Source organism: Tenrec ecaudatus, chromosome X, assembly GCF_050624435.1.
Source record: "Tenrec ecaudatus isolate mTenEca1 chromosome X, mTenEca1.hap1, whole genome shotgun sequence".
NCBI lineage: Eukaryota > Metazoa > Chordata > Mammalia > Afrosoricida > Tenrecidae > Tenrec > Tenrec ecaudatus.
This window is the reverse complement of record NC_134548.1, coordinates 135,743,139-135,765,230: the sequence shown is the minus strand read 5'-3', so window position 1 is coordinate 135,765,230 and position 22,092 is coordinate 135,743,139. Positions and strand designations below refer to the sequence as shown.

The 22,092-nt window shown below is 39.5% G+C and overlaps 1 protein-coding gene across 2 annotated transcripts in view; it reads right to left on the bottom strand.

Moving 5' to 3' along the window:
- The window catches only part of GRIA3 (glutamate ionotropic receptor AMPA type subunit 3), a 389,236-nt gene that overhangs the window by 144,008 nt on the left and 223,136 nt on the right, over nucleotides 1–22,092 (bottom strand). For both annotated transcript variants that reach the window (XR_012781217.1, XM_075539616.1), the window contains exon 5: nucleotides 6,612–6,665. Coding sequence is in view for 1 of the 2 variants with exons in the window: in XM_075539616.1 (XP_075395731.1) it covers nucleotides 6,612–6,665 (54 nt within the window). In the remaining variant the exon portion in view is untranslated. The remainder of the gene's footprint in view (nucleotides 1–6,611; nucleotides 6,666–22,092) is intronic.

The following is a 22,092-nucleotide window of genomic DNA, read 5'->3' as shown; positions in this document are numbered from 1 at the left end:
GGGCCTTGTGTATTACATGCACTTTCTCGGTTTCTTCATGCAGTTGGCTCCTCCTCACCTTCAGATAATTGTTTTGAAGTCACCCTTTGTGCGAGACTTTCCCTGAAACAAAGTATTGACTCCCTACATTTTCTTTTCTGGACCCTGATGCTCTGTCCCAGCACCGGTCCTAGTTCCACCTCACTTAGGATTAGATAAAGAAAGATAGAGAGAGTTCATCTGACTCATGGCAACTGTCACAGACTCACTCACTGCCAATGAGTCAATATCAACTCATAGCAACCCTATAGGACAGCATAGAATGACTACTGTTGCTTTCTGATACTATAACTGTGGGGCGGCTGGTAGTTTTGAACTCCTGACCTTGCGGTTAGCAGTTCAAGGGATGATGTTGCCCAGCCTTGTTTCATTCTCATGATTGCCAGTATTCTAAATATTTCTTAGTTTTGTGTCATCATGATTATAGGTATGTTTGCCTTCCAACCTAGCTTCCAGCATCACAGCAATGTGCAAGCCATCACAGTACAACGCACTCTCAGAGTGCTGATAGAGTACTTACCACAGCTGTGAAAATTTGGTCTTCCAATAAGATAATAATGTCCCTAAGGAGATCTTCATCCATCCATCCATCTATCTATCTATCTATCTATCTATCTATCTATCTATCTATCTATCTATCTATCTATCGATCTATCGATCTATCTATCTGTTTCAAAATATATTTCAAGAAGTTTATATGAATTATATATAACTATATTCATATATATCTCCCAAAATTCATGGAAAGTAGAAAGGTAGAAGTAAAAGTAATGGAATTTCTCCATGAACTTGTTGAAACACACACACACACACACACACACACACACACACACACACACACACACTGCAAAGCTCTTTCGACTCTCCAAAGTGTGTGTCGACCTCTGTGGACATTCTGTTTGTTACCATTCAAGATGACAGTAGGATAGAAACCTTTACAGTAATTTGAGAGGGTAATATCATGTCAGTTAAATCTTATACTAAAAAAATATCAGGCTTGTGATTTATGTACCTTATTTTGTTTATTTGAAGGTTCTAGTAATTAATTTTGGTTATATTTTTATTAGCCTTCATTACAGATTGTTTGAGAAGCACTGCTTTTGAGGATGTGATCTTGGGGCCTGGGGATAAAGCAGAACTCATTTAGTTCATTTTGCCGGAATATTGGGTAGAAAGTGATCTTTCAGTGTTGATTTCAGGCAGCAGGGTGAGGAAAGGATGGACAGAGAGTCTCAACGCTGGCTACTTGAAGCTGATTAATGCCCGTGGCTTTCAAAATGCATGGTATGAAGTGGTATCTGGGCCTACTCTCCACTCCACGTTGTCTTGGCGCTGTGCTGCGTTTTACCCTACTTCCTTTTGGAGATGAAAGTGAATTATGAACCACAAGAGAGACTTGTACCACCGGAGGTGCCTGGGCTTTTTGGCATTTGGGGTCCCTGGGAATTTCCCCCTTCAAACCTACTGCTTTAGCCTGCAAGGCCAGCCTCCAGCCCAGTGAGCTCCGTGTTTACAATGCCATCTGCTGAGGTGTCACTGATCACAACACATGGCTTAGAGCAGTTCAATTTTTTATTTAGATCATTAAAAATGGAAGAACAAAGGAACAGAGAGTTGAGAACAGAACAAGAAGACCTGGAAGGGGAAGGGAGCAGAAGGGAGCAGTTGTTGGCAAGTGAAACAACACGAGGCAATCTCAATGGAGCTCATTTTCTCTGATTAAAGAAGACCTTTCTCTGTTTCAGGTGCATTCTGAGATCTGGTCAACTGAGGATTTACTTCTTTAAGCAAGATTACTTCTGTGTTAGTTACATTGTAGCCATAATACTTTTGTTTTAGTGGCATTTTGGGATTATTTCGGGCTGCGATCTGCATGATCGGCAGTTTCAAACCACCAGCATCTCTGTGGGAGAAAGACCGGGCTTTCTACTCCCGGAAACAGTTACATTTAGGAAAACCATGGGGTGATCGCTATGAGTTGGCATTGACTCGGTGGCAGTGGCTTTGGGAGTATTTGATGTCATTTAGTACCCATTTTCATCATTATTTCCTGGCACACAAATATGAGTGGAGTGGGAGGTAGAGAGAAAGACAGAGGAGGAAAATGAGAGCATTGGGGAGAGATGTATGAGAAATAGCAAGGAGAGGAGCATGAGAGAGAGAGAGAGAGAGAGAGAGAGAGAGAGAGAGAGAGAGAGAGAGAGAGAGAGAGAGAGAGAGATCGCTAAGAATGTTGGAGATGCAATCAAATTTTTTTCTTTGACTTTTGGACAACTTTCAAACCCAGATTTACAAAGCTGTCCCCACCCCCCATGAAAACCTTTTTCAAAGCCCCTATATCTTTGATAATCCTCACTCTTACAAAATTTACATTTTGCACTCCATTCATTTACATTGATGCATATGCAAATATTTTTCTGTGACCTTTATGGGGCTGACTTGCCTTCTTGAGATGCTAAATTGGGGCAAGTGGGAAGAGCAATTTACTCTATCAAGAGGTTGCTCAACTTGGATTGAAAATGCATTGGCAATGAAATAGCTGAAAGACTTTGGGCAAAGTCCTTTCTGAATCAATGTCTTGATCTGTAAAATGATTAAAAACTGAAGGAGGCAGTATGTTAACATCTTCTCATTTCTCCCCTAGCAAGCAAGCACGATCCCTTGCTTTTCTGACTCTCTAGCCCAAGCAGCTGACCTTACTTAGCCTCCATTTGCAGAGCCAGCATTCTCTTGGTCTGGGCAGAGAAACTGTTGGGTCTTAAGTGGTTAACGGATGCAACACTGAATTAAGTCCTGCTGTGGTTCATGTTCTTCAAGGGTGTCTCAAGTGCTTGTTTCTTTGGCCTCAGGTTGAGGGCAGCGTATCCACCATACCTATTATTGGATCACAGAAGAGCAGCAACAGCAAAATCAGGAGCCAGTGCATAGGACAAAGCAGTGAAATTCCAGCCCACAGATGAAATCGGCTGTATGTTTAGGCAGGAGATTGGCTTATAATTGTGAGCATTGGCAATGAATTATCAAATCCAGCTGAGAATTAAAGAGTGCATGGGAGGAATGATTGGTGTCAGAATAGGGTCAAAAGGTACGGAGGGGGTCAGTTTGTCTAACCTCTGTCTTGTGGCAATCAGCCTTGGCAGCCATAGAAAGCCAGATATGGCCCCCACACCATTTGTTATACAGGTTCAGGAAAGTTTGCTTTATTATAGGCTAGTTATTGGAGTCCTTGGGAGTCAAACCTTTCTCTTGGCTTATCCAAATCCTAAAGCAAACTCACTGCCATCGAGTCAATTCTGACTCTATAGGGCTGAGTAGAACCGTCCTTGGGGCTTTCTGAGACTGTAACTCTTTGCTGGAGTAGAAAGCCTTCTCTTTCTGCAGCAGGGTGCTTGGTGGTTTCAAACTGCTGACCTTGTGGTTAGGAGCCCAGCATGTAACCCACTACAATATCAGGGCTCCTCCTCTTGGCTCTTCTTTTTTATCATACTATACTGATTTCATATTTTGCATCTATTGCTGATTTCAGTTTAGGGTCCTGTGTACAGTGAGATACAATTCTGACATATAGGAAAAATTAAATTATAGCACAGTTTAGAATGTAGTACAAAGGATCCTTATCCAGGACCTTCCCTTGTGAGAGGGAGAGAGGCTACTTAACTGACAGGGGCTTAGGGAAACATGTGGCTGAGTTCAAATGCAAAGAAGGCCACTAGTGAAAGAGGAGTGGCAGCTCAAAGCATGGTGAAAGTACCCATATTGCCATCATTCAGAATAATCCTATACATGATTTTATTTCTATAGAGGTGGATTTCTCTTGTTCTTGTAATATGTAGCCTTCCAAGCTCTCACAATTCTGAGTTCTATGGTAGGCTTCAGTTTATCATTATTGTCTGACCTTTCTTTTCCGAGTGATTTTATTTTGAAGTTCTCTAACTCCCAGGCTTTCATTTCCTTCATGTCTAAGGTCCAAAATTGAAAGCAAAGCTCCATTCAAGGACTGACAGTAGGAGTAAGGAGACCTGGAGAATTCCAGAATGGAATGACCTCTTTAGAGGTCACTTGGTCATTGATATATACTGCTCAGATTTCTCTTGGAGACAATGCTTATCTAAAGGAGTTATATTCGCTGAAAACCACCAGATTCAGGTGCCTTCAGGATCTGCCTCATTTTTTCAAGTGGAATCTGTATCCTTCCTGGGAAGCTGTCACTCAACGACTAGATGACCGTTTTGAAGCATTCTGGGATTCCTTTATGTGCAGCCTTTGCATCAGAGCTCCTGTTTGCATTGGCCAAGACTTGTTACGAGTTATACTACTGTCTGAAGTTCTTCCCATCAACCCTTTTCTTCCCCCTTCCTTCACAAGTGTCAGACCCGTATTGTAGTCTGAAACTTTTGCTGCCTCCTTCTGTTCTCTCTTATGTTTCAGTGAATATTCTCAATGAATAAATATATGCCTTGTATTTTTCACTACGTCTGAGCATCTGCTTGCAAAGCATCCAATCAACACATGAACCAACCTTCCACCTAAGCCCAAGTTTTACAGATCTTGAAGCTCATAGTTAGCTACTAGCAAAGCAAGTATGATCACCTGAACCTCTTGACCCCCAGTCCAACATCCTTTCTTTGATTTATTTTTATTTAAAAATCATTTTATTGCAGACTCATACACCTCTCATCACAATCCATACATCCATCCATTGTGTCAAGCACATTCGTTCATTTGTTGCCATCATTGTTCTCAAAACATTTTCTTTCTACTTGATCCCTTGCTATCAGCTCCTCCTTTTCCCCTCTGCTCCTATCTTCCCTCTTTCCCTCCCTCCCCCTTGATAATTTATAAATTCGATCTCTCCCTTCAACCATTTTTGTGTTTTCTGTCCCCCAGGGAGGGGGTTATATGTCGATCATTGTGATCAGTTCCCCCTTTCTACCCCACCTTCCCCTTGCTCTCCTGGTATTGCTTATTGATCCTTAGGCCAATGTCCTTTCTTAAACTTTAGTCATCTATATACCATTTTCACAGTCTTGTCATCTCTGCTTATCCCCCATGCTATGTTTATTTCTTACATTAAAATTATTTCCCCTTTTGTTTTCTAAATCACTCTTTTAGCCTTGTACGAAGTAATAATGTCCATATCATGAGATTTTGATGTTAATTTTGTATTTTTCTATTATACATTAAATAAATACATGACCACTATAATAACTGTCAAGTACATGTGAGCTCCACATTTTAAAATACTGTACTGTATACCTTGTGCTTCCCAGGACTTATAAGGCAGAGAAGAAGGGAAAGGAAGAAGAAGGAAGAAAGGAGCAAATGGGGAAGAGAAAGTATTAGTGAGGAAGGAATGGTAATGATCCATTAATAATAACTGCCTCTGTTGCCTTGTGCTGAAACCCATGTTTCCTGCTAAGCCCCTGTTTAACTTCCATTGCGTCAAAAAACATCATTTACTTCCAAGAGCCTGGAATCCAAAGAGAAAGCAATCAAATGTAAATTCAGAGCTAATCCCCAAAATGCTCCACTTTGAGCAAATTATTGGAGAAGACACATAGTACACTTGAAAGTTGTGGCTCTAATCTGCATCTGATAAAGCATTTGAGTGTATGTATTTCCTAAGAAAGAAATTTGAATAATATTTTTTCTCATTAAAAACTATGCATTATTAAAACAAAGTAAGATTTTTTCTTTAAGAAATTTAAACATAATTATAATAATTTTTCACCTTTGTTGCTATTCTTTTGGTTTAAGATCTTTATAATGTCATGATTCTGTTGTACTAGCAAAACAAAACTGTGGGTACAATTCATGTTATATAATAACTTAATAGATTATTAGTATCTTAGTGATAATCCAACATTCTTTCAATTTCTGGAGATAATATTATTCAGCACTTCTTTCAAACAGTTACTACTGATGTAAAACGCATTTTGTTATCTCCTAAGCCCATTGTCTTGTTAGGCAGGGAAAGAAGCACCGTGAAAGAAATACTAGCAACTAGGAATATAATATATTTTATGGGCCTGGGAGTTTGAGTGTTGGAGAGTAAAGTTGCATTTTATAAGTAGAAAGGTGGCTTGAGACTGACAGAGTCATTTAATGTCCCATGTTGAAACCTACTTCTGGCACCTGGTTTGGAAAGATTTGGTAGTAGTGTCCTGGAAGGACAAATCCAGGACGGATATGCACATAAACTTGGATCAATCGGAGGAAGAGTCTGTTTCTTATGATCCCTGTCCTTTGGCTAACTTTTTAAACTTGATTTCAAATTCAAATAGAACATGCAAAGAAATAGAGAATCATAGCAAATCATTACTTTTTAAAATGAAGAGACGATATAAGCTTTCCAGATAAAACAAAGACATCATACTTGAAAACAAAGGTATTGCACTCAGGCTGTGGTCTTTTTTATGTACAGGAAAGAGCTTTACATCAGGAAGTAATCCAAGCATCTAGAGAATATTTTAGTTACTTCATCTATTTCCTTTTTGAATCACAGATTATTCCAGATGACAAATGAAATATAATATATTGCCCAGGGAACCTTAAACCCTGTTTATTCTTACCAGGTTAGCAAGCATGTAGTGATACCCTCTGGAATGTTTTCCCAGGATCACAACCTGCAGAAAGAAGAAACAAGAAAAATTACTGACTCAAGAAGGGAATTTTCAATTGCACAATGGGATGACTAGAAGAACTGGTTTTACATTATAGTCAAAGTGTTATGTCTTTTCAATGCAATAAAAATCTTGTTTGTAATAGAGAGGTCTGAGGGACTGGCCCCAATTCCAACTACGTGGACAGCCCCACCTGTCCCCAGAAGAATTTACTTCAGAGGACAGCACTGAAACTACAGCTCAGGGAGAGGGACATGTTTGATCAGAGCACACAGGAGCAAATGAAGGGGGAGGAAGAGAGAGTGGAGCACATCCTGGCCCACCAAGCCTTGCGGATGCTATCCCTACTCAGAGCAGCCAATGCACAGAGAGGACAATACGGCCAGCCCCATTAGGAGACATGGCATCCCTCACTGACCCATGGCCCTATAGAGGACAACACTGATGACACAGTGCAGGAATTGTGCTCGATCTGACCCCACCACACCGAGCCAAAGCACTAAGGGCGTGCAACAGAACAGCAAGGAGAGCAGAGCAAGCCATTCCCGAGGGAATACCAAAAATAGACTTTGGGGCCAGGGCGTGGCACCCCAGCAGATTTGATTGGAAAACACTCCTAAAGGTCAGCAAACAGACCTTGAACTATTTACAGACTTTTCAATTTTTGTCCTGGTTTTTTTTCTTTGCTGCTGCCGTTGTTGTTTTGTTCTCTTTTGTTGCTTTATTGTGCTCTGCCTCTTTTTGTGTGTGCATATTATTATCTCTGCAGGTCTACCTAGATAAGATAGGCAGGATAAATTATCTGAAGGAGAAAACAACAGGACCAACGGTTCCGTGGGGACATGGGAGAGGGAGAGGTTTGGGAAAGGAAGTGGGTGTTAATAAACCCAGGGACAAGGGAACAAGTGATCCAAAATCGATGGCGAGGACAGTGTAGGAGGCCTGGTAGAGGTTGAACAAAGACAATGTAACCTAGAGGAATTACTGAAACCCAAATGAAGGTTGAACATGGTAGTGGGACACGAGGAGAGTATAAGGAAATAGAGGAAAGAACTAGGAGGCAAAGGGCATTTATAGAGGTCTAAATACAAGCATTTACATACGTAAATATATTTATGTATGATGATGTGCATATATTTATAGGCTTAGAATTAAGGTAGCAGATAGACATTGGGCTTCTACCAGAGTTCTCCCTCAATGCAAGAACACTTTGTTCTATTAAACTGGCATTCCATGATGCTCACCTTCCCAACAGGATCACTGAAGACCAAGCAGGTGCGTAAGAAAATATGGGGAAGAAAGCTGATGGTGCCCAGCTATCAAAAGACATAGTATCTGGGGTTTTAAGAGCTTGAAGATAAACAAGCAACCATCTATCTCAGAAGCAACAAAGCCCACATGGAAGAAGCACACCAGCCTGTGTGATCATGAGGTGTTGATGGGATCAGGTATCAGGCATCAAAGAACAAAAAATCATATCATTGTGAATGAGGGGGTGCGGAGTGGAGACCCAAAGGCCATCTGTAGAAACTGGACATCCCCCTACAGAAGGGATGTGGGGAGGTGACGAGCCAGTCAGGGTGCAATGATGAAACACAACTTTCCTCTAGTTCTTAAATGCTTCCTCCCCCTACTATCATGATTCCAATTCTACCTTACAAATCTGGCTAGACTAGAGGATGTACACAGGTACAGATAGGAACTGTAAACATAGGGAATCCAGAACAGATAAACCCCTCTCGACCAATAATGAAAGTAGCAATACCAGGAGGGTAAGGGGAACGTGGGGTAGAAAGCGGGAACTGATTAGAAGAATCTACATATAACCCCCTCCCTGGGGGACGGACAACAGAAAAGTGGGTGAAGGGAGATATGCTGGACAGTGTAAGACATGACAAAATAATAATAATTTAAAAATTATCAAGGGTTCGTTAAGGAATGGAGCCGGGAGGGAGGGGAAAAATGAGAAGCTGTTGCCAAGGGTTCAAGTCAAAAGCAAATGCTTTGAGAATGATGATGGCAACAGATGTGCAAATGTGCTTGGCACAATGGATGTATGTATGGATTGTGATAAGAATTGTACGAGCCCCCAGTAAAATGATTTTTAAAAAATCTTGGTTATTTGGACTAGATTTCTTTTTATTGCATTTCTCCCCCCTCCCAGGGAATGAATAAAGGAGTAATTACCAATATCAGAGTTAAGATTTTTAGATTAAGGGGATGGGGGAAAACCCCTCTAAACTTCTAGGTCAGTAGCATTATTGCCACTTAAAATAGATAGCAGAAACGATGATTTCCCCACCCATGAACTGGATTTCTGTGCTTAGCTGTTGAATAGCAAAAATGGGCTGACCTTTGCATACAAATTAGAAAATAGAATGTACAGTACATTTTTTGTTATCTGGAATGCTTAGGGAATAGAACACTCAAGGAATGGGGTTAATGGGATTTTCAGGTTAACTGAAGTTGCTTTGGCCTTTTCTGAAATGCTTGCCTTCCTTTTTCTGCCTTAGTATGAAAGACTTTGAATGATTTGGATGATTTTAGGTGTGGATTGCAGAACCTAATGGGTAGTAGTTTTCAAATGGGGCAATCAACCCCCTCCTCCCGAACATTTGGCAATATTTAGAGGCATTTTTGGTTGTTATGACTTGGGGAGAGTACTATTGAAATCTAGAGCATTGTTTCCCAAAGTAGGTGATACCACCTTCTGGGAGTGGAGGTGGGGTGTTGGAATGATCTGAGGGGCTGTATTATATTAGATTATTGGCTATAGTATGAACGTTTTAATACCAGGGAGTGCTGAGTAAATTTTTTCCCTGAACAGTGGGACCAACACAAAGGTCCCTCAGAAAAAATGAGTACATTTTTCCCCTGAAAAGCTAGCTAAATTTGGAAACTATTGTCCAAAGGGTAGAGGCCAAGGATGCAAGTAAACATTCCTCAATGCACTAGGCAGCCAAAACAACAATAAGAACAACAACAACATCTATGACTCAAAATGTCAATCATGGTGAGGTTGAGAGACTCTCCTCATTCTTTTTCTAATTTTTATGTTTAGCACCGTATTAACATTAAACCTTATAATTTACAAAATACATTCAATTATTTCAAAGAATATAAGTGATTGAGCTAATATTTTCCATCTCCAGGCTCTTGGTTGGACCTTGGAAGTTTTTGACCAAAAACTTGATATTAGATTATTTCCTTGATGTTTTCTTCTTTTTTTAGGAGCTAAGTACAGCAAAATTTTTGACTAAGTGAAGATTTCATAAAATTGCATTTTGTTGAGTAGCTACAATGTGCAAGGCACTGTGTCGGCTTCAGGACATGGAAATGAGGAGAAAAATAACAGAGGCTTAAGACTCAACTGCAAGGGGTGGTGGTGGCAGATTTGGTACAGGTCTGTCACTATAGTAACTAATGAAATTTTGGGAGCCTCTTTTTTTTAAAAATAGCAAAGTGACTATTATAACATTTGAAAGTAGTCCTTCTAAAAGGCCGGTGCAAATAAGGGGGCACTAAGCTTAAGTTACTTGATCAATGTCCTTCATTCCATCCCCATGAATAAAAAGATTTAGAAAGACAAAATATCACACATATCAAACAAGAACTGGTATATATGAGAGGGCCCCAATAAGTTCATAGACGAATACTATTATCTGTCAGTTCCATTTTTGCACAAGCATTTTGAAGCCCCCTTGAACCACAATAATAACCAAACAACTGCCTTTAATTGAGTATGTAGCAAATGCCAGTTCCTGGGTGATGCAAATGGTTTGTGCTCAACTTGTCTGAAAGGTTGATAGTTTGAATCAACCCAGAGGTCCTTCAAGAAAAATGACTGACAATCGACTTCTGAAAAATCAACTATTGAAAACCCTCTGGAGCACAGTTCTACTCTGACACACCATGAGCTGAAGCATATTCAACGGCAAATGGTTGTTATTGTTAGTATATGCCAGTTATTGTGCTAGGTACTTTATATGTATTTCATCATCCAAAGAATTTAACAGATAGAATAGTCTTCATTTCATTTTACAGATGAGAAATTTCAGCCTCACAGACTTTAAGTAATTTCCCCAATGCCATGTTGCTAGGAAGTGGTGAAGCTGGAATTGAAATCTGGATCTACTTGCCTCTAGAACCCCTACCCTTGGCAGTCCATCATAAATTTGTATGTGATAAATGGCAGTGGCAACAATTGTCTAGGCTCTTAAAGGAGCCTTGGTGGTGTAGTGGGTTACACGTTGGGCTGCTAACTACAAAGTCAGATTTTGAAACCATCATCCACTCTATGGTAGAAAGATGCAGCTTTCTTGTCCAGTAAAGATTTACAGTTTTTAACAATGGGTGCATAAGCAAATGTGGTGAAGAAAGCTGATGGTGCTAGACTATCAAAAGATATTGTGTCTTGGATCTTAAAGGCATGAAGATAAACAACCGGCCATCTAACTGAGAAGCAACAAAGCCCACATGGAAGAAGCACATCAGCCTGTATGATCATGAGATGTTGATGGAATCAGATATCAGGCATCAGAAGACCCCAAACAAAAAATCATATCAATGTGAATGAGGGGGACATGGTGGAGTGGACACCCAAAGCCCATCTGTAGACAATCGTATATCTACTTACAGAAGTGTCACAAGGAAGAGATGGGTCTTTCCTTTTGCTCTTTAATGCTTCCTCCCCCCGCCCACCATAACCTGACCCCAGTTCTACCTTACAAATCCGGCTAGAGCAGAGCATGTAAACTGGAACAGCCAAGAGCTCTCAACACAAGAAATCCAGGACAGATAAACTCCTCAGGAACCAATAATGAGAGTAGCAATACCAGGAGGGGAAGGGGAAGGTGGGGGAGAAAGTGGAAACTGATCACAATGATCTACATATAACCCACTCCCAGGGGTCTGGACAACAGAAAAGTTGCTGAGGGGAGACAGTGGTTGGTGTAAGACATGAAAAAAAAATTATCAAGGGTTCAGGAAGGAAAGAGGGTGGGGGAGGGGGAAATGAGCTGATATCAAGGGCTCAAGTAGAAAAAAATGTTTTCAAACTGATGGCGACAAGTGTACAAATGTCCTTGACACAATAGATGTGTGTACGGATTGTTGTGAGAGTTCCCAATAAAATGATTAACAACAACAACAACAACAACAACAACAACAACAACAACAAAAAGATGTATAGTCTTGGAAACCCAGAGGGATAGTTTTGCCATATCCTCGAGGGTTCCTATGAGTGGGAATTGAATCAATGGCAATGAGTTTGGTTTCTGGTCTTCTTAGACAAGAAGAAGAGATGCTTAAGGCCTGGGATGGACTTGGAAGACTTCTTGGAGGAGACAAGGTATAACCAGGTCCAGAGGAGTGGGGACTTAAATTTAAATTTGCTGGCATTAGCAGCTCTCACTTTATTTGGAGTATTGAGAGTTTGAGAGAGAGAGCAAGAGTGTGCACACATGAGAGAGTGCTGTTTTTGATTAATATGAAATATGAGCCACATTTCTGACTGATTATTTATAGAGGAAATGAAAAGCTAAGGAATGTCTTGAGGAGGTGATTTCTTATGCTGCCATGGCACAAAATGAGCTGTTAGCTTTCTTCTGGGATGTATTCTTCAGTGTCCACTTGTGAGAAACATCCTTACTGGTGATATTTGTTAACTTTTGGTGGCAAGGTGGTACCATACATTTATTGAATTTTTAATTCACTGACAACCCTGAACATAATAAAATCGGAGTGTTTGAATTGTGACAGAAAAAGAGCAAGATGTGTAAGGTTATCTGACAGGAAATCAGGAAGCAAGCCCAAAGGAGACTGAGTAAGTGTTGTGTCACTAAAGACTTACTGTCCTTTTGAGAGAAGGAAAGACAAGAGGGGGTAACAAAAAGCATCCTGTTGTTGGAAGAGCCTAGATTGAGAATGCAGGAGGGGCTGACCTTGTCATCTAAGGATTGTGTGATTTGTGGGCAAATCATTCAGCTTTCCTGAGCCTCCACTTCCTTATCTGAGCTCTGGGGGCATGAGCCTGACTTTCCCTATCACAACAGGGATGTCTGCATCGATACAGTACCAAGAGTAGTGAAGTATTTGGGGTCTGCATTATATATGTGACGTATAAATGTGGGAAGGATGGTGTTAGAAACCAAGACTTTCTTTTAAGAAAAAATACCTGCTTTCATCTATCCTCAGGTGGTCTGTTCATAACAAATAAATCCACTTCTTTGAAGGTAGTGCTCTCAAACACCATCCTTTCAAAACTTATTCTTAACTGGAAGGAATGGGAAAGTTATCTAAAGATAGGAACCTGTACATATCACAAAGCTGCTGCCATGAAGCCCATAATTAATTCCTCATCCTCTCTTTCAGTGCTTTCTTAACTCTTATTTAACTTACAGTTCTTACCAATCTTGGTTTCTCAGTTCGTAGTAAATTAAAAGCTGCAAACCAGAAGGGGTGTATGTGAGGGAGGGGTGATATTAGCAAGAAGTACATTTGCAGCAGAAGTGACAGACTGACTTGAAGGAGAAGGAGGGACCAGAAAAAAAGGGCAAGCAACATTGCACTATTGCACAATGTAATCATGGATGTTCATCATGAATGCCTGAGTCATCAGGCAAGAGTTTATTGTGTTCAGGGATTTCTGCTGAAAAATCTTGTAAAATACATTTTGGGGGTAGTTTCCTTAAGAAATGGTTCAAGTCCAAACATTTTAAAATTTTTAATAAATCATTTTATTGGGGGCTCTTACAGCTCTTATAACAATCCATACATCAATTGTATCAAACACATTTGTATAAAATCAGTTACCTTGAGATTTTTCTTATGTGGAGCATTTATTAGGATCTCTGGTTGTGCATTGGTTAAACACTGGATTGCTAACCCCAGATGTCTGCTCATCTTAAAGGTTTACAACTTTGGGAGCCCTATGGGTTTCCTATGAGTCAGAATTGAGTTGATGGCAGGGGGTTTGAGGTCTTAGGACCAAACTGATAACCTGCCTAAGTGGGGCTATACTGCAATACATGTCTAGTTTTGCCCTTGGTTTTTCTCTGTGTTTGGATTTTTGCCACTGGGATTGTGGGAGTAGGGGTGGGATGGGAGAACTGTGCTTAATATGGTGCACAAAAGAACTAGTTAACAGAAGTAGTTCTTGTTCAGATAGTCCCAAATCATTAGTCTTTCCATCTGTTATAGATGAACAAGGACTAAATTGTACCCTCATTTATTTAATGACTCGTGTAACCAACAGAATATTCAACTTGGCTTTTACAGTGATTATAACAGTTTTTTCAGAATTAGTTTCAGAACCTTATGCATAAAAGCTGCTTTTACAGTCTACTGTGAAATTTAAGAAGGAAATACTGAATCCTCATATCCATGCTCTGTATTCATTGTGCCATTGTAAGATTTGCTGAAGATGATGGATGGCTTGATACAATGGCAGATATGATAAATGTAATAAGGGAGAGTGTGAAATGTAGATAAAATTCATTGTTTTGTAGAAATTTGTTTTTATACTCACAAATAGAATCTGAAAGAAAAATGCCACAGTTCTCATTCATCAACGCTTAAACAACAGGGTCTCATTTGCATGAGGAAAAATTTTACACACCACATACTGAGCCTTTTATATCAAAATTATTTGTCAAAACGAGTCAGTGATTCCTGGTCTAACTATTTGGACAAGGCTCTTGGAGTTAATTGTCCTTACTGATCCCGTCCCTGCATCTACTTATCCATGAAATTGGGCCTGTGTATCATGGAGTAGTTCAAAATAATTCATAACATGTTCATCTGGTTTTCTAGATAAGAGGCCTCTTTTGATTCAATTTGATGTTTAATATATATAGTTTCATAATTTTGGAAATTTGAAATGAAATTGCTTCACAAGACTACTTGAGTGAGGCCCACTTACCTTTTGGGAAGCAAAACATCTGTTTGCTATGCTCACCCTTAAAAAAAGTGTGTGTGTGTGTGTGTTTTAGATCCATCTGGTATGCAAATTAGGTTATTTGCAGAACTAAGTATCTCCATGTTAGGATTTCCTACATCAGTGCCAAAAAAGGATCTATGTATAAAGACTGATCTTGCTTTGAGTACAGAACATACTTTGACGTTCTCATTAATTTGTTTCTCTTTGATTTAGGGACCTAGTGAATGTCTGGGGAGCTGGGTAGAGAAGCAGAGGGGGGAATTTCTGGTTTTAATTCACCAGTTTCTCTCACTTCAAGTATTATATGAATCTTATCTCCTTTAGAACAAGCTATTAGGCCACTTATTTTGTGCTTAAAGAGAACATTTTTTCCCCTCAGCCCTTGTTCCTTTTACTGCTTCCTTGGTCAAATAAAATAATAGTGTGTACTTAAAATGCTCAATTGCTAAGCAGAAGTCAGGAATTTGAATCCAACAGGCGCTCTTTGGGAGAAAGACATGGCAGCCTTCTTCTGTAAAGATTTATAGCCTGGGAAACTCTATGGGGTTCTCCTGCATCCTCTGGGGCCTTTTAGTCACATTAGGCTTGATGGCAGTGAACCTGATTATATTATGGCCACCTATCTATCTTCAGCTATATTGGGAATTAAATGTTATATGTTGTATAAATAAGTCTCAGAATATGCCATAGTTCTCAGAAGAAATTTTCCATATGATAAAAGGTATTCTTGAATTAATTCTTGTAGTATTATTTTCTAATAATCTCAATCTGAAACATATAGACCTTCCCATAACTGATTGAGAAGGATTCATATTGCAGTCATTGAATGTGTATAAATGGCCAAGATTAGTGAGGCAGAGAAGAACCAATCATCTGCACCAAAGTGATATCAGTGGTGGTGGTGGTGTAGAGGGAGAAAGTAAGCTCAAAGCTTTTCATACAGAAGAAAAATGGGAGTCTTACTGAGACATCTCATCAACATTTATGCTGTCTATAGGGAAGCTTGTGCAGAGAGGAGGCAATTGAATAAGGTATCAAATCAAATGCTAGTATGTAAGGACTAGAGAACAAGAATGTAATCAGCAAACTTGTCTTTGGGAACTCTCACTTGCCATACTGCAATATTACATTTGCCATGCCTGCATGGAATATGGGGGAGATTTAATGTTCATAATAGGAGAGGCAAAGAGCATGGACAAGGAAGAGAAATTAATTGCTGGAAGTTTAAGGAGTAACATATTATTCTTGCTCTTAGGCGATAAAAGACCAACTGCTTGCTGGTCTTGGTGGGAGCACCACATTGTATTAACCCTCAAATACCATTTCTAAAATTCTAATATTTCCCAAACCTCCTAAATGGTTTGTATTTTTCCCACTACTATTGTTTATTTACTAGTTTTCTTTATATCTACTCACCTCTTTACTTAAATTTAGTCATGCACACAGCAATAATATCTATGAAATCATATATAAGAAAATAAATATCTGCTTATGGTTCAAGATAACAAAGTAGTTTGTGACAACAAAACCAGTAATACAAAAAAACACATTGGACAGGAAATCAATAACAGCTGAAACTGGAGAGGAGCATACAACACAACACTACTCAGAAATCAACACACTAAAGAACACTCAAAACAGCACAGAAACTGAGGAAGAACACAGAAACCAATGAACGCACACAGAGAAATTAAAATGACAGCAAAAAGCCTGTATCCACCCATAATGACACTGAATGTAGATGAATTAAGTGAATCAATCAAAAGGTAGGGAGTAACATACTGGATAAGAAAAGAAGACCCATTAATATGCTGCCTACAGGAAACATACCTGAGACAAAATGATAAAATAGTCTAAAACTCAAAGGATGGAGAAAATTGTATCAAAATAATGATAACAAAAAAGCAAAAGGGGATGATGTAACATGTACAAATGTGCTTGACACAATGGATGTATGGATTGTTATAAGAGCTGTAAGAGGCCCCAATAAAATGATTTATTAAAATTAAAAAGGAGCAATGTTAATCTCTGTTAAAGTAGATTTCAAGATAAAAAACATCATGAGAGAGAAAAAAGGACACTACATAATGGTTCAAGGAAGAACAGAAAAAGAACACAGAACTATAATAAACATATGCACCCAATGAAAGACCTTGTAAATACATTAATCATACTTTTACAGAGTTGAAACGAGAAATTGGCAATATAGCAATAATAGTTGGCCACTTTAATACACCACTTTCAAAGAAAGATCATCTGGAAAGAAACTCAGTAAAGACATGGAAGAACTAAACAACCCTTCACCCAACAGCAACACAGTATCCATTCCTTTCCAGTGCACTTGGAATATTCTCTAGAATAGACTATATGTTAGGTCATACATTCAACTTTAATACAGTTCAAAATATTGAGATTCTACATTCCATTTTTTAGACCAGAATGCTATTCAACTAAAAATCAACACTAGAAAGGACAAGGACAAGAAATCAAATGCATTGAAACTGAATAATGTACTAGTTAAAAATGCATAGTAGATGAAGTAAGGGATGAGATTTAAAAATTCCTTAAAACAAATGAGAATGAAAACACAACATACCAAAACCTTTAGGACACAGCAAAATCTGTTATCAGAGGGAAATTTATAGCAATTAACATGCACATGAAAAAGAGAAATCTAAAATCATTTTCAACAAAATCAACATCTTCAAAATCTAGAACAAGAGCAGCAAAAAACAACCACCAAGAGAAAAAAATCATAAAACTTAGAGAAGGAAAAAAGTAATTGAAAAACAGTAAAACAATAGAGAAAATCAACAAGACAAAAAGTTGGTTCTTTAAAAAAATTAACTAAATAGACAAAACACTGGGCAACTATGAAAGAAATAGAAAGAGGGGATGTGATTTGAAATAAAAAGGGTGATATTACAAATGAAACAAGAATAACAACACATTACTACGCATGACTGTACTCCAAGAAGTTTGAAAGGCTAGCTTGAAATGGACAAATTACTAGAAACACACCATATATCCAAATTAAAAGACTGATATGGAAAACCTCGACAGACCTATCCCAAAATAAGTCAGGTCATTAAAAGAATTCCAGTGGAAAAAAGGCCAAGACTACATAGCTTCATTATGGAATTCTATCAAGTATTCAGAGAAGACCTGTGATCATTTCTACACATACTATTAAGAATATAGAAAGGGTCAGTAAACTCATTTTATGAAGTGAGTAACCATGATACTGAAACCGGATGCAGACACTGCAAAGATAGAAAATGACAGACCAATATCCCTTATGAATATAGATGCAAAAATTCTCAACAAAACCTAGGCCAATAGAATCCAACTCTCTCTCTCTCTCTCTCTCTCTCTCTCTCTCTCTCTCTCTCTCTCTCTCTCTCTCTCTCTATATATATATATATATATATATATATATATATATATATATATATATATATATATATATATATATGAACCACATGATCATATCAATTGACACAGAAAAGGCATTTGATGATATCCATCCAACACTCGTTCCTGACACTCCACAAAAGAGGAATAGAAGGGTAATCTTTCACTATTTGTATATGATATGATTTTTATATGTAGAAATCCCCAAAGACTTGACCAAAAAAAAAAGTTGGAAACAATTGAAAGATTTTGTAACATGGCAGGATTCCAAAAACCAAACTCAGTGCCATTTAGTCCCTCCTGACTCATTACAACCATTTAGGACAGGGTAGCACTTCCCCTGTGGGTTTCTGAGATGAAACTCTTCAGGGGTTCAATCTTATTTGAACCAAAATCAATAGGATTCCTGTATATTAATGAAGAGAGCCCTGAAAAAGTGATAAAGAAAACAATAGCCTTTAAAATAGCCATATAAAAGATGCAGTACTTAAAAAGAAACCTAATGAGAGAAACAAGACACTTTTACAAAGAAAATTACAGGACACTACTATAAGAAACCATATAGTTTTGGGGTCTTTGATGCCTGATACCTGATTCCATCAACACCTCGTGATCTCACAGGCTGGTGTGCTTCTTCCATGTGGACTTTGTTGCTTCTCAGTTAGATGGCCACTTGTTTATCTTCAAGCCTTTAAGGTCCCCAGACGTTATATCTTTTGATAAGTGGGCATCATTAGCTTTCTTCACTACAGTTTCTTATGTACCCATTTTGTCTTCAGGGATCATGTTGGGAAGGTGAGCATCACGGGATGCCAGGTTTTTGTAACAAAGTCTTGCATTGAGGGAGTATTTGAATAGAGGCCCCAAATCCATCTGCTGCCTTAATACTTAATATATAAATTATGTACATAGATCTACTTCCCTATCCTTATATATAAATACAGTGACATATGTACATGCATGTAGTTAGACCTCTATAAATGTCATCTGCCTCCTAGTTTTTTTCCTTTATTTCCTTTTACTTTTCTCTTGTCCCACTATCAATATCTGCCTTCATTAGGGTTTCAGTAATTCCTCTCAGTTATATTGCCCTTGAGCACTCCCCACAAGGCATCCTATACCCTCCCATCCATCAATTTTAGATCAATTGTTGTTCCCTTGTCCCTGGGTTGGTTGACACTACAGCTTTATTCTAAATGCCATATTGTACTTTTAGCATTTTCTCCACAGACCTTGTACAATCTTCTGGGCACTTCCCTTAAACGGTTTCCTTATCTGGAAAACAGCGTAGTCATTAGTACCTACCTCATAGAATGTCAGAAAGGAATAAATGAAATAATTTGTGGTTCTTAACCAAGTGTCTGGTGCTTATTTGGTATTAGTTACCTCCTGTCTTCTTTGCTCTGTATTGCCAGGCCCCTTCATCCATCCCTGCTTGTGGAAATCAAATTATCTTCCACAAAGCCTCCCTTGATTTCATGTCCTACTAGAAGCGGGTGGGGAATTTGGAGAGGCATCAGTGAAGAGAAGTGACCTAAACCACTGCTTTGGTCAGAAATAAGTTGGAGGTGAAATCTGAGGTTTTGTACTTGGAGTTTGGGCATTTGCGTTGGGGTGGAAAAATGACAAGAAGCTGTGGGCAAACTACCAGCACTTGCTTCCTTCCCTTCCTCTTCAATTGCCCTTAGCATTGATCAGAGCTATAAATTCTAATCACACAACAACCATGGCTGGGAAGGAGACTTGTGTGTGTGTGTGTGTGTGTGTTGTTTCTAGCCCATGTTTCATGACCTAATTGTTCATGGGCAGTCATCCCAGTGTTTCAACAATAGGAGATATGGGAATTGGGGGCAGGCATTGAGAGCGATTTGGCAGTAAGAGGACTCTTCCTTGTGTATTGTGAAAGGTCACCCAGGTGGCTTGGGCTGCTCTGCTCTGAGGGTAACAACTAGACTTTGGTCTTATCCATACTTTATTCCAGGAATAGGGAGGCATAGCAATCCCAGGCTTCCTCACTTGAATCCACAGAGGCCACGAGGCAGAGGGAAAACTAAGGAACACAGTCTATATTCCCTTGAAGCCCAGATTATAGGAGTGTCTAAGGAGGTGTTTCTGAAGCACTTGGATTTCTCTCCAGAGTCCAGTTCATAAGGTCTGGGTGGGGCCTTAACTTTAATCCTCATCCTAGGTGATGCTGATGCACATGGAAGCTTAAGAATCATCATCCATTTGATCACAAACTCATGTTGAAAAGCTAAAATCAGAACCCTCCATGATGGGCTCTTCATGAAAAGGGTAGAAATGGAGATATTGAGGGTATGTTGAGCAAGTAAGAAGCAGGCAGAAGGGCACTCACCCATACTCCTGGGAAAGGAGCCAATGGGGGAATTTCTCAAAGGCTCTTGCTTTATATCTTTAGAGGCTGTGGTGTTTAGGAATCCTAGACACTCCTGGGTAAGGGTAGGGGCAGAGCCCAGTCTACAGTCTATCAGTTGGATCAAAGTCAGATGATATCTCCTTGGTGTCATATGTGTGTGTGTGTGTGTGTGTGTGTGCATGAGAGAGAGAGAGAGAGAGAGAGAGAGAATAGTTGAATCATCTTTGGCCCTTCACCTTCTGCTGGATTTGGATCGTTCACCTGGTTCCTTCATCTCCTGTTGCATCAGCTGGCCAGTCCCAGGAGCTGTCAGCTGACTACCAATGGTGGATTCATTTGGCTGACTTTGAACCTCTGTATCCACCAGCTTGTAACCCCAACTCCCCAACTGTCTCTGCTTCACCATCCTGATTCCTGTTCATCAGCTTCCATGAATCAGGGGAAACCTGGCCTGAACCAGACTGGACTATTTCTACAACTGTGTAAAGACATTTCTTGATATAACTCCATTTCTATAAATAAACACATATAAACATCACTGTTTTTGCTTCTCTAGAGAACCTAATCTAACACAGAGGCAAACCCAGAGACAATGATTTGAGGACAATTAGGATAGAAGCATTAGTGTTTCAGTGGTAAAATTCTCACCATCCAGGTAGAAAACCTGGGTTCAATTTCCAACCAATGCACCCCAAGCATAGCTACCACCCATCTGTTTGTTAATGGTGGCTTGCATGCTGCTGTGATACTGAACAGGTTTCCATGGAGCTTGTAGAATAAGACAGACTAGATGGAAATGCTTGGTGGTTTACTTTAGAAAATAATTCAGTAAAAACCCGATGGGTCATGACATTCCTATCTACAACTGATTATAGGGGATAGTAAAGACCAGGCAGCATTTTGTTCCATTGTGCACTGGCTCATCATGAGTCAGAAAGTTGACAGCAACTATCAGCAACACGTTCAAGTAAATCCAATAACCACGTGTAGGGAAGTGGGGAAGTGAGACACTAAAAGGAAAGACTCAAGTACAGGTTCATTAATGAGCAGGTAGCACTGGGGACCTCTGCAAGGCATGTGTAACACACTTCACAATTGTCCCCCCCTGATGAGCTAGGACTCTGGGGTCTTCATTACTCAACTCCCATTCACCATTGTATGATAGCTGCTATCAGGTGTATTACTTTCCCAACATTTCTGACTTGCCCTACTAAGGCTGAGAGAACGTCCTCAGGTGGAGAACAGCATGTACTGGAAAGGTAAATGCCAACGAGATAGGAGTAGGACAGTCATAGTATCTGCCATAACTGTGTCAACCCTTCTGCCTCACATACAACCCTTGACATTTAACATTTTTCTTTGCCATGCATCATTGCAATTGATTAAAAACAACTAAATCATGTGTGCAGAAAAGCACAATGATTGTGGTGGTTAGATTTTATGTCAACCTAAAACTGTGTGAAAATGTAGAGGTGGATGGAGTCCATCCTTAGGGATATGGCCTTTATGTAAGATACACACTGCAGACTTTTCTTCCTATCTGGCCCTTTGCCTTTCCTTGCTGGGATTCTGTGTCTCCTTCTAGGGGCAGCCCCAGGTGGGTGCCAATCTCAGAGCTATTGGTATCCTGCCATGTTCCCCCTGACCTTGGATCCATGAGACTCTGTACTCACTAGTGTGGATAGCATCGGACCCATGGA